At 35.7% G+C, this 12,979-nt stretch overlaps 1 protein-coding gene across 5 annotated transcripts in view; it reads left to right on the forward strand.

The window, feature by feature from the left end:
- The window catches only part of LOC136032922 (rapamycin-insensitive companion of mTOR-like), a 167,492-nt gene that overhangs the window by 31,846 nt on the left and 122,667 nt on the right, over positions 1-12,979 (forward strand). For all 5 annotated transcript variants that reach the window (XM_065713389.1, XM_065713386.1, XM_065713387.1 and 2 more), the window contains exons 7-10: positions 5,155-5,327; positions 7,566-7,696; positions 9,449-9,822; positions 12,099-12,281. In XM_065713389.1, coding sequence (XP_065569461.1) covers positions 5,155-5,327; positions 7,566-7,696; positions 9,449-9,822; positions 12,099-12,281 — 861 coding nt within the window. The remainder of the gene's footprint in view (positions 1-5,154; positions 5,328-7,565; positions 7,697-9,448; positions 9,823-12,098; positions 12,282-12,979) is intronic.

The following is a 12,979-nucleotide window of genomic DNA, read 5'->3' on the forward strand; positions in this document are numbered from 1 at the left end:
CCTGATCCCCAAAAGTATAACAAGAAAATTAATTCTTACTTCCCACCAATTTTGGTTAATGTACAACAATCCGTTGTGGTTGGTGTTATGATAACATGAACTTAAGACCCTTTTCCTCTGACAAAGGTCAAAATTGGTTCAGATCCCGAAAAGCTACAGCTAAGAGACTTACTCTTGCCTCTGACCAGTTTTACTTTTACCTGTGGTCCGATAAGGCCTTCCTTGAGATATTCCAATTTTTAAGATAGAGAGATCTTCCTCCACAAAGATAGTAACAGGCCCTCTGATCCTAAAATATAGAGTGAAGACACCAGCTTAACTTCCCATATTGTTTGGTTGAAATTCAATCATCTTAGATTTGTCGTTGGCATGAATTGAGAGGCCCCTCGTCTCCCCCATCGTAGAGTGTATTGTGCCGGAGATCCTAAAGTGCCGAGTAAGAACACTTAATTATGCTTCCGACTAGGTTTGATTTGCGTTTGATAGCTCCTTTTGCCACCTGTTCTAATAACAAGAATTTAGATCCTCCCAGACTTTTACTTAGATTCTGAGTTCAAATAACTAGAAATAGGCTAAATTCTCTTACTTACCATCCAGTTTGATTAAGATGTGATAGTTTCTTCCGTTAGATGTCTTCATGATGAAAATTTAGGAACAACCTCTCTCTTTCCACTCCTCTACAGTGTCTGAATCGGGTTTAGATTCCCAAAAGACAGCTAAAACACTGCATTCTAATTCCCAGCAACTCTTGTGGAGATCTGACAAGCTCTTCCAATAGATGTCCCGACGACAAAAATTTAGTGATCCCCTTTAAAATAACTTAAATATTATAAAATAAGAGTAAAACTTTAAAATAAAAGATGTTACTGTAGATAAATTAATGAATCCTAACGTGAATTGAAATTAAAATGATTAATAAGTTCAAACTTAAAATGAACAAAAAATTACCACAAGTAAGAGTAGAGCTGTCACCCCCTTAAAGCCTCTAACAGCTTGAGTGCCATTTGTGTTTTACTTTTAAACATTTAATCAGTTACTTTTAAACATTTTTACAGTTTCATTTTAAACAGTTTGTTATTTTGTTTCTTTTAACATCATCAGCAACAAGATGGAAAATCAAATTACTAAGCAAGGTTTACAAAACAGGAGCTACCACAAATAACAGCAAGGCTACTGTCCCCGGAAACCAGCTGAACCACTCGGTTGTCATTTGTTCTTTACTGAAAATGATGTATATTCCGAACAGTTTTTTTTTATGGCACTTGGTATTAACCAAGTGACATATAGCAGTCGCCAATTCTGTCGGTCTGTCGGTCTGTCTGTCGGTCCCGGTTTTGCTACTTTAGGCACTTCCAGGTAAGCTAGGACGATGAAATTTCGCAAGCGTATCAGGGACCGGACCAGATTAAATTAGAAATAGTCGTTTTCCCGATTTGACCATCTGGGGGGGATTGGGGGCCCGGTTAATTCGCAATAAATAGAAAAAATGAAGTATTTTTAACTTATCAGCGGGTGATTGGATCTTAATGAAATTTGATGTTTGGAATGATATTGTGTCTCAAAGCTCTTATTTTAAATCCCGACCGGATCCGATGACATTGGGGGGAGTTGGAGGGGGAAAACCTAAAGTCCCGGTTTTGCTACTTTAGGCACTTCCAGGTAAGCTAGGACGATGAAATTTGGCAAGCGTATCAGGGACTGGACCAGATTAAATTAGAAATAGTCGTTTTCCCGATTTGACTATCTGGGGGGGGAGTAGGGGCCGGTTAATTCGGAATAAATAGAAAAAATGAAGTATTTTTAACTTATGAGCGGGTGATTGGATCCTAATGAAATTTGATGTTTGGAATGATTTTGTGTCTCAGAGCTCTTATTTTAAATCCCGACTGGGTCTGATGACATTGGGGGGAGCTGGAGGGGAGAAACCTAAAATCTTGGAAAACACTTAGAGTAGAGGGATCGGGATGAAACTTGATGGGAAAAATAAGCGCAAGTCCCAGATACATGATTGACATAATCGGAACTGATTTGCTCTCTTTGGGGTAGTTGGGGGGGGGGGGGAGTAATTCTTAAAAATTAGAAAAATGAGGTATTTTCAACTTACGAACGGGTGATCGGATCTCAATGAAATTTGATGTTTAGAAGGATATCATGTCTTAGAGCTCTTATTTTAAATCCCGACCGGATCTGGTGATGGGGGCGGGGAGTTGGGAGGGGGAAACCTAAAACTTGGAAAACACTTAGAGTGGAGGGATCGGGATGAAACATGGTGGGAAAAATAAACACAAGTCCTAGATAGATGATTGACATAAACGGAACGGATCCGCTCTCTTTTGGGTGGGGGGTTGGGAGGGAGAAACCTAAAAATTGGAAAACACTTAGAGTGGAGGGATCGGAATGAAACTTGGTGGGGAAAAACACGAGTCCTAGATACATGATTGACATAACCAGAACGGATCCGCTTTCTTTGGGGTAGTTGGGGGGGTGGGGAGACCTAAAATGATGGGAAACGCTTAGATTGGATGGATTGGGATGAAACTTGGTTAGAAAAATAAGCAGAAGTCTTGCATACGTGATTTACAAAATTGGAACGGATCCGCTCAATTGCGGGGGGGGGGGGAATTCTGAAAAATAAGAAAAATGACGTATTTTTAACTTACGAAGGAGTGATCGGATCTTCATGAAACTTCATATTTAGAAGGACCTCGGAACTCCTATATCTTACTTTAAATCTCAACCGGATAAAGAGTAATTGGGGGGGGGCAGTTGGGGGGACTGGAAATCTTAGAAAATACTTAAAGCGGTGAGATCAGGATGAAACTGGATGGGAAGAATAGAAACCTGTCTAAGATACGTGACTGACATAACTGGACCGGATCTGCTCTCTTTCGTGGAATTGGGGGGGGGGGTAATTTTGAAAATTGAGGTATTTGTAACTTACGAAAGGGTGACCAGATCTTAATGAAATATGATATTTAGAAGGATATTGTGCTTTAAAGTTCTAATTTCAAATTCCGACCAGATCCTGTGACATTCGGGGGAGTTGGAGGGGGAACCGGAATTCTTGGAAAACATGAAAATTGGAGTATTTATATCTTACGAATAGATGATCGGATCGTAATGAAATTTGATTTTTAGAAGGAATTCATATCTCAGAGCTCTTATTTCAAATCCCGACCAGATCTTTTGACATTGTGGGGATTTGGAGGGGGAAATCTTGGAAAAACACTTGGAGTGTAGGAATCGGGATGAAGCTTGGTGGATAGAATAAACAAATGTCCTTGATACGTGATTGACAGAATCGTACTGGATTCGCTCTCTTTGGGGGAGTTGGGGGGAGGAGTTCAGTGATTTGGCGAGTTCGGCGCTTCTGGACGTACTAGGGCGATGAAAATTGGTAGGCGTGTCAGGGAGCTGCACAATTTGACTTGATAAAGTCGTTTTCCCAGATTCGACCATCTGGGGGGCAAAAGGGAGATGAGAAATTAGAAAAAATTAGGTATTTATAACTTACGAGTGGGTGATCGGATCTTAATGAATTTTGATATTTAGAAGGACTTTGTGACTCAGAGCTCTTATTTTAAATCTTGACCGGCATTAAGCCTCTTATTTTCCTTTTTAAATCAATCTATTAATTCATAGAATTTTGTTAGAGCTCATACCATATGATCTCTTGGCTCTTAGCTCTTCTCGCTTCGTCACAAGTGCCATATGAGCTCTTAGCTCTTGTTTTAAACATCAACGAAAAAGGAAGAAAATCATTACTAATCAAGGATACAGGAAAGAAAAGAAAAAAAACATTTTTTCTAAAACGAATATATTTGTGACTTTCAATGTAGTTTTACTCTTTTCCAAGGACACTCTATTTTGTCAAAACTTTTTTTTTGATTCTGTTTATTAAGAGGTAGAGAAAACGGATACTGAAATAAAAAATCCTAAGCGAACACTCTGTTTAGATTGTTGAAGTAATATTTCTCATTGTGAATCACATACGGATGCATAATTTGATTTTCTTTAGATTCGTAAGAATACAATTAAAAGAAAAAAAAGTCTTAGTGAAAATTCAACTTCACCAAGTCCAATGAAAATCGGTCGATTTAAAAAAAGCATAATAAAAAAAAGATGATGGGCTATAAAAAACATAGATGATTCTTGGAAGTTTGAGGAGATTATTCATTTGTCACTGTTATTTTGATAAAAGAAAAATTCTTTAAAAACAATTATGCTTGCACTGAAGTGCAAACGATACTCTAGCCTTCAAAGGGTTGAAGGAGGGGAGTTGTCACACTCCTATTTTTGTTAATTTCCGTCTGTTTAAGGTTTTATTTATTCATTCGTAGTGATTTCAGTTCGTTTTTAGTTTGACTTGTTATATGATTTTATTTCTGATCGCTTTGGGTTTTAATATAGGTGATTACTTTTCTTGTCTCTGATTTTTTTTTTGGAAAGTATTTTTAAATCAATTTCTTTTTTTTTGTTAATTGAAATTCTAGTTTGATTTGGGTTATAAGAATACTTGTTTAAGTGTTCTTAATCTCTAAGAATACTTAGAGATTTTCTGCTTAAGACTGGTAATTTTGGAATGCAATTAAAATTTTTGGCTAAGTTTCAATATTTAGTTAAAGTCAGCTGTATTTTTATGCAAAATTTGTCGATATTTTATTTTGTCATAAGATTTGGGTGGGTGAAAAGGCGTGTTTTTATCTATATTTCTATTTTTCTATTGTTTTTTTTTATGGATTTTACTTTGTTCAGATTCTTAGAAGCGTTTAAGATAATCGAACTGAAGTATTTTTTATCTATTTTTTTTCTTTGCAAAATAAAAATCAGTCAGTTTTTGTTTTCTGTTTTGCTCATGAGTACATCAGAGATTTTGAGCCCAAAGATTTAGCGGCATGAAAAAGAGAACCGATTGTCAGCGTAATATAGCATCTGGTGAACTAAAAAGTAAAATTTAAAAATCACATAGAGGTAAACAGGAATTCAAAAGGAATCAACGGTCGTATTTTCAAAGAGGTACATAAATCAAAACATTTTTTGTACATTTTTGTACTTTTTTGTACTTTTTTTTGAATGTTAAAAACACGTATTGCTTAAGTTTATTTTATCTAAGTTTATGTTTAAAAATGGTTTTGTGAATTACTTACATTTCAGAAAAAAATATTGGATCTATTGGATCAAATTTTTCGTCTGGATACTACTTTTTGGACTGATGAAGTATCAGTCGCCTTAAAAGTTAGATATCGTCCACGTGAAAGTTGGAAACTTCAAACTGGTTTTGTTGCAGAAGAAGGCAAAGACATGCTACCATCACTCTCGCGAAACAGGTACTCATTATTATGGGGTAAGTGGGGATACGTGGTAAGAATTTAGGAATATATTGACTCGATTGAAAAAGGACTGATCTTTCTTGAAAGCTTGAAACTTCAATTTGCTGTTTATTGGCCAACCCGTATGCACAGAAAAAAAAACTTAAATTTTTTTTTCTATTCAGCTAGGACTCCTTATACTTTTATTCGTCCTAGGTACTTGAAAATAAGTTTTTTTTTTATTTATTCCAGACCAAAAGACTTTTGGTCTTTTTGAGAAATTGGAAAATAAACTTGAGACGAAAAACGTCTCAAATTTCGCCTGTAATCAGCTAAAAAGCGGCATTCATAAGCTTTTTGGCTCAGTGTAGAAAAAATTGAAACTAATTTTGGGTGTTTGGGTTTGTGATACCCCAAAACAAGCCTGACAATTCTATATATCAGTGACTGGTTTGTAACCTACAGGAATGTAGACGGGGCCAGGTAGAGCTCAATGAAAACAACAATATTTTGAAAATTAGCTGTATGTATACAGCTAATTGGGTCGACCTGAAATTGGGTCGACAGTTTTGTTTCTTCAGATTAACATTGACTTGCAGTCCATGTAGACAGAGACAAAAAGGTCTTCATGTAAACACGAGCACATTTTAAACAACACAAGTTGATTTTCACACGCATAAGGCGATTTTTTTTCTCGATGTTTGACAAATAAGAATCACAATGTTCAAAGGACATATCGTTTTCAATAGAATGTGGATGATACTAAAGCCGCTTAGGGGTCTGAAAAGGAGGGAGGGGCAGTACCACTCTTAGATATAAACGTTTATTAGCCTTGTGATATTTGTGTTGTTGTTATATTATGAGAAATAATATGACGTAAATAATGGTCTGGCCTATAAAAGGTTTAAGAGGCTGTAGTCTTACCCCTTTTTGGAGTCATTTCTGTTCGTTTTAAGTTTGACTCGATTATTCATTTTAATTTCTTTTAGTTTTAGGATTCATTTTTTCGCCTATAGTAAGAATTGCTACCTTTGTATTTAATGTGACTATTCATTTTAATTACTTTTCGTTTTGGGTTTCTTTTAGTCATTAATATTAATTTCATTTCTATTCACTTTAAGTTTAAGTTATTATATGACCTTATTTGGCCTGTCTTAGGTTTTGAAACTTCTTTTGGAAAACTTTTTTTTTTAGTTAATAGCCCAGCGTAAGATATTTTTAGCAAAAAGGCAAAAACCACAAGACGCCCACTTCAAACTGTTTTGCAATAATGGTAATCAATTGATCTTGGAATGGGACTGAGTTAAGGACAAATTGTTGTCATCTGGGGACAATTTCCTAACAATTTTCCCCTTTCCTCTTCGGAAACTATATGCAGATGGTTCAAGGCGCAATACTTTGACCTCTGCCCCTTCGTATGGCCAGAAATCAATGTCTAAATGAGTCTACTAAAGTTCTTTTCCCCTTTAGCCACACCATATTGAGGAGATGGTCGTACAATCTTGGAGGGGAGTCCTCAGAGAGATTTCTAAGCAAAGATGCCAACAGGGGAGAAGGATTGGGGGTTTGTCTTCTTTACAATCCGTGCTATTTTCAAGTGCCAAGGTTTTCTTTAAAGCAAGTTGAGTTTGAATTTTTTTGGATCGCTTTTTCTAAATATTGGGATAAGAATTCGAGTGGCAAGTTTTCCTTAACGATATTTCAAAAGTCATGTTTTATTTGGAGTAGGTTTTTCAGGGGGAATTCTTCTGGACAGAGTTGTCCTAAGGACAGGGGTTGGACTCTTGGTGTTGCTAGTTATTTTGTTTGGAACGGGGGTCAATGGCGTGACTCTGTAAGCTCTGTCAGAGTTGATCCAGCTCTAAACGGGTATCTGGGGAAATTTGAATGAAAAACACGGGAAGCGTCGGATGATTTGCCTTCAACCCTGCATTGCACTTCCAGCTGAAGGCAAAAACCGGGAAACCTGTGCTACACAGACCATTGGTGAGCATGCGCAAAAAAGTTAAGTTTTAAAAGAGTTTTCCTAGAAGACAAGTTTTCTGGGAATAGAGGTTTCAAGGATGAGTTGCTTTGTCACAAATTGTGGATGCTTACTCTTGTTGACTCTGCAAAGTATCAATTTACTTGTGCTGTGTGGCCACACCGATCATGCAAATCACTTTGATCTTTTGTCAAACATTCAAAATGGTCATTTTCTTTTTCTGTGCCCTATTGATGAAAAGTTAAATTTTCACTTCTTCTTTTATTTTTTAGGGCGGATTTGGTTACAAATCACTTGGCCATAGTTGTTTATTGCCTTGTGGAAGCCAATTTAGCTGATGCTCTTGTTGAAGTTATCAAAACTAGTGATTCTGTTGTTAGTGTAAGGGCTACAGTTCTCTTGGGTAAGATTTTGTCTACTTGTTGACGTGTGCAAAACAAAAGAGTGCATCAAATCTTTCACCGAAATGAGCTAAAAAGTGAGTAAGATTACTCCGGTGGATCCTTATGAAATAGCTGCATAGTTAGGCTTTTCAAAGGATATGAGGGAGTAACAAAGTGCAAATCGGTCAAAATTTTGAGTATGTCTAGCTCAACGACTACCTGTTTTAATTTGTGGATGCGAAATACTCTATTTGAATTAGTCATACAACATAATAAAATCAGCACGATTATATATGACTGAAAAATAAAGGAACCTGTCAGTGAGGTGGAAAACACTTAATTTTCAGTCCTATCAAAGTGGCTTTTGACAACCTTGCATCATGTCTGTGTAGTTTTGCAGGGTTTATCCGGAGATTACTTTAAACAGATAAGTTTGTTTTGAGGCGAGGGGAAGGGAGGATATTTGGTTGAAAACCTTACGAAAAGTTCATTTGTAAAAACAGGTGGTAAATATTTAATATTTTGGGTCTCTCTCGAGAGAGAAAGTAAACATTGAACGTCAACCCCTTATGGATACGAGGTAGTGACTATTGTTGTTTTGAGCTTGTTGAGTTTAAATGTTTTAAACATATTTTGGCCATTTTTTTAAGATTTAGTTCCGTTCATACGTGTCCTTTACCTGACATCAATTTCTAACCTTCACATCTTCGGACTAAGCAGAGCTGATTGTAAAAGAGGAATGAAATTATGATTGGTAGATTATGTTCATACATGGACATTGATGTCTAGTTATATATACATTTGAATTGGACTGCATATAAACTAGTGTCTTAAATTTTAGTATAATTCTCATGTGTATAGCATTCCTTTTTAATCTTCCCTGCTTTTTTACCGCTATGTGTTCTATATTTATCGCTTTTGACGATCAGGGATAGATAAACTTGGGTCACCGACTTAGTATTTTTTTTAAAACAATGCGTTTCTAGATAGAATGGAAGGCACTTGAAAAAATTTAGGCACTTGCTCTAACGAATAGGGGGAATCTTTTAAAGATTGCTTGTTTTGAGATATTTCTTACCTTTCTCTGGTGGTTTTAAAGCCTATTCGGAATTGTGTGGCTATAATATTCAAATTTTATTAGGATAAATTAGTTTGATATGCACTGGAATAAAAAATAATTTGGTGGGTGAAATATGACACTTACTACTGCAGGCTAATAATGCCCAAACTTGCAATTCAAATGGAAATATGATCCGCTTTGGAAAATTTTAACAGCAAATGAGATAGATGTAAATGCATTGAAGATTTTCAGACTGCTTTTAGATTTAATGATTTTACTTCTAGATTTAATGATTGATACATTAAATTTTCTTATGTATTCGTCAGCTTCATATAAAAGAGAAAATTTGATCTTTTTTTAATATTTGTGAATAAAATGTTTATTGGTTTCTTTTGCACAGTGTTATAAACATTTTATGATTGTTGAATGGTTAGTTGGTACGATTACTTCTTATTTTTAAACAATTTCATTAACTGTAGATTTCGTCATAATAGAAGTAGTTTTTAATTCTCTTTTTTGACGCGATTTTAAGCTACAAGAACAATACCTTGGTTTGCTGCAATAAAATTAATAGAAATGACAAGGTTTAAATATTGTTCGAATCGTCAAAGCGTGTTACAACTTTTATTTAAATCTAGTTCATTTTCGGAATATTAAAAAAAGTCTGCTTAAAACTGCTTTATCAGCTGTTTCTATATCTTTTAAATTTCAGGTGAATTTTTCTATCTTATCTACCACTACTTGCCTCCAGTTAGCTATTCTACCTCAATTTGCCTATCGAACCTCATGGACAACCTTTCCGAACATTCAAATAATCACCTAGCTCATCTTCAGCGCGCAATTCAAACCTCAGAAGCACTTGGACAGTACCAAAGCAAGAAGTTTAGGCCCTTAGGATCAGTAAGTCCACAGTTGCGACAAATAATCCATTTCGTTTCTGTTGCATCTAATGCAGAATCAAAACCTCCTTGCAAGTTATATGGAAGAAATACTGCAAGACTAAGGGCAGTAATTAAGTACAGCCGAGTTTGTCTTCATGAAGATCATCTGTCGTGGGATTGGACCTTGGTCTGTGCAGTATTGACGGTAAGCTGCATTGTATTTGATCATAATTTCGATTTATATAATCTGTAAAAGTCTGTAGCCCCTTTTCATTCATGTTGTCGTATCTACCAGTAATTTTAAAGCTAGCACTTAATAGTATTGTCTGATGCGTGTATTTCCCTGAAACGCTTTTAAAATTAGTCAGTGTGCGTACAGTCATCAAAGGGAGCATATGTTTTTTTTTCTACTAATGGCAAGTGATTATTGCAAACTGTTTAAAAACATTGTATACAATTAGTAGGTTTCGGTAAAAGCTGCCGAATTTAGTGCGTAGTTTGGTAACCATACCTTGTTTTGTTTCATGACTGGGGATTGAGATAAAATTTAAACCTTTCTTTACTATATTTTGCAAAAAATTAAAAAAGTTAATGCATATTAGCGCTATTAAGACTTCTTGATCTTGACTTTATTGAGCAAAAACGCTGTACATAAATTTTGTATAAAGCACACAGATGGGCAACTCGTCATGTCTTCTTTAGTTTCTCCTGTTTAATTACTATCAAAGAGAAGTAATAATTTCTTGGGGGAGCGGAACAATATGGCTCCTGGAAGGGGCTGTTAGTCTAAATAAGTTTTAAAACCACTGATATAAAAGATACTCCTTTTTGTGTCCCTGAAATTTTCACTAGCTTTTTCGTACTGATTTTTTGTCTTTTGTCAAATGAGTGAAGATATGACACTCCTTTCCCAGTATACTATCGACAAAAATCGAAGAAAATCCTTTATAAGATTTTTTTTTATATACCAAAAAAAGCAACAACAAAGTTTAAACGCTGTGAATGAAAGCATTAAGTTCAATTGCATTCCTTTTTAATGTTCCCCGCATATACAGTAGGCCATTATGTATTCGTCAGATATTGTAAGATTTCATAACTTCATTCTTTTGATCTCTTGATACACATAAAACGAGGAGGCTTTGTACTGACCATGCCACACAATGGTTTTGAGTAACCATACAATTCCTACGTCTTCTTCTTGCCATCATTTTTGAAAAAATAGCTTTTGAAAAGCAACGGTTTTCCTATGTTTCATGTTTACTGTAGCATCCCGAAAACAAAAACGAAGATCAAATATTGTTGCAAGGATGAAGTTTTTGTTGGTAGTGTAACTTGACATTCTTCTGCTTATGGCTGCTTCGCAAGAATTGGCTAGCTTTTGAAGAAACCTTCTGCGTGGATAGCTCTCTGACTTTGGTTCAAGCAAGCTCATTAAGTCTGTGATAACTATAGGGGGATAACTATAGTCTGGGATAACTATAGTTGATGTTTCACATCTTTTGGATTAAACTAAACTCTCGGTTCTCCAATTGGCTTGCGCAGTGACACTAGCTCGTGCAGCAGGATCCTGTAATAGCAGTGAAGGATCCTGAGAATGGAGCTGGCGTCACTACGTGTGGGCTCGCGCCCGCTCGATTGCCATGAGCTAGAAAGATATCGTACTTGTTGGGAAGTTTGGAAGCTATCCGAATTCTTATAACAAAGCTGATGTGCTGAAATCACTTTGAAGAAATGCCTTCAATTTCTTTGAAAACGTCCCTTACGGCAAGGTACACACATTTATGGGGAAAAAATCTAGGCCTTTTTAGTCTTCCTATATTGCCTATTTCTTTCACTTCTTCTTTATTTTTTTATAGAAGAATTTGTTTTGACGGAAGGTTTGTTTTTTTAGAGGGATTACTTTGTTGTGATGGAGAGATGAGTATGTTTTGATGGACGGTTGGGTTTGTATTGAAGAGGAATGAGTGTGTTTTGATGGACAGGTGACTTTTTTTTCATGGAAGATTTTGTTTTGGTGGAGGTATGAGTTTGAATTGATTCAAAAATGAATTTATTTTGATGGAGGGATGAGTTTGTTTTAATGGAGGGATGAGCTTGTTTTGATAAACAGTAGGGTTTATTTTGAAGAGGAATGAGTGTGTTTTGATGGACAGGTGAATTTTTTTATTGAAGATTTTGTTTCGGTGGAAGGTTTGTTTTTTTGAAGGGATTTCTTTGTTTTTAGGGAGGGACGAGTTTGTTTGCATGGAAAGGTGAAAGACCAAGGTGATAGAAAGGTGAGCCCAAGCTTATCCCTGCCACTGAAAACTAATAAATCATCCTGATTATCAGGATTTCTACATCTCTTGGGTTTCTACTTTAACTATAAAAAGAGGACGGTAAATAGACGTGTACTTAAAGCCAATTTTATATGATTTTGTGTTTTTATACATCGTACCTAAACATGTCAATTTTGTACTTGTTATTTATTTATTTTTTCAGTGGCCAAGTGATTCATTTAGACTGCTTGAGGATTCCTACTACCGGCAGTTTATACGTAATCTAGTCACTTTTTATAAACCCAGTAAGAATCAGTTTTGTTCTTACGAATACGGTACTGACAAGGCTCGTTGGGCAGCAACAGCCGGGTGTCTCCTTGTGGATTTTCTTATGACTTGTGCAGAGGTAAGTCATCAGTTTGTACAAAAGACTCTTTTCCCCATAGAAAAGATTTTAAAATTTTATCATATACAATAGGGTGTATTCCAGAAACAGCTATCAATTATAATTGATTATCTGTGATTTTTTTCTTCCGAAAATGACTCATAACTTCAATTTCACTCCCTACATACTCATGAAGAGCAAATTGTGTTAATACCTTGCTCCTGTCTGTTCTCATATTGGAAACGGTTGGCAAAATTTGTTAGTATCTAGTGATTTGGAACACAAATGATATTAAACAGTTATTTGGAATTTAGTGGTAATTGATTTCTTAAATGCATCCATAAGTTTCTATTTGGAATCTTGTATCTTATTACAAAAATAATATCGGGTCGCCAAAAACGAGTAAGAGATTGTAAAACTGCTATTGAAAGATAAATCCTTAAGAAATATACATTTGTGGCATCTTGAAATCTTTACAAATGTTCCAGGTTTCAACTTGAATTACTAGATAGTGCCGGGGGTGCTATTGATAGCTATATACTCATTTTTAGGATACCAATCACATCAAGTGACTGGTATATTGTTTTATATCGCTGAGCGTTATGGACATTTATTTTTAAAAGCAGTATGAAGTCGTTACTGGTGTCATCATGCTCCTTACCCAGATCCTACTCAGGTTGGATGAGAAGTCCCTTCTACCTCATTGTACGTGCTTTGCA

Source organism: Artemia franciscana, chromosome 11 (assembly GCF_032884065.1).
Source record: "Artemia franciscana chromosome 11, ASM3288406v1, whole genome shotgun sequence".
Lineage (NCBI taxonomy): Eukaryota > Metazoa > Arthropoda > Branchiopoda > Anostraca > Artemiidae > Artemia > Artemia franciscana.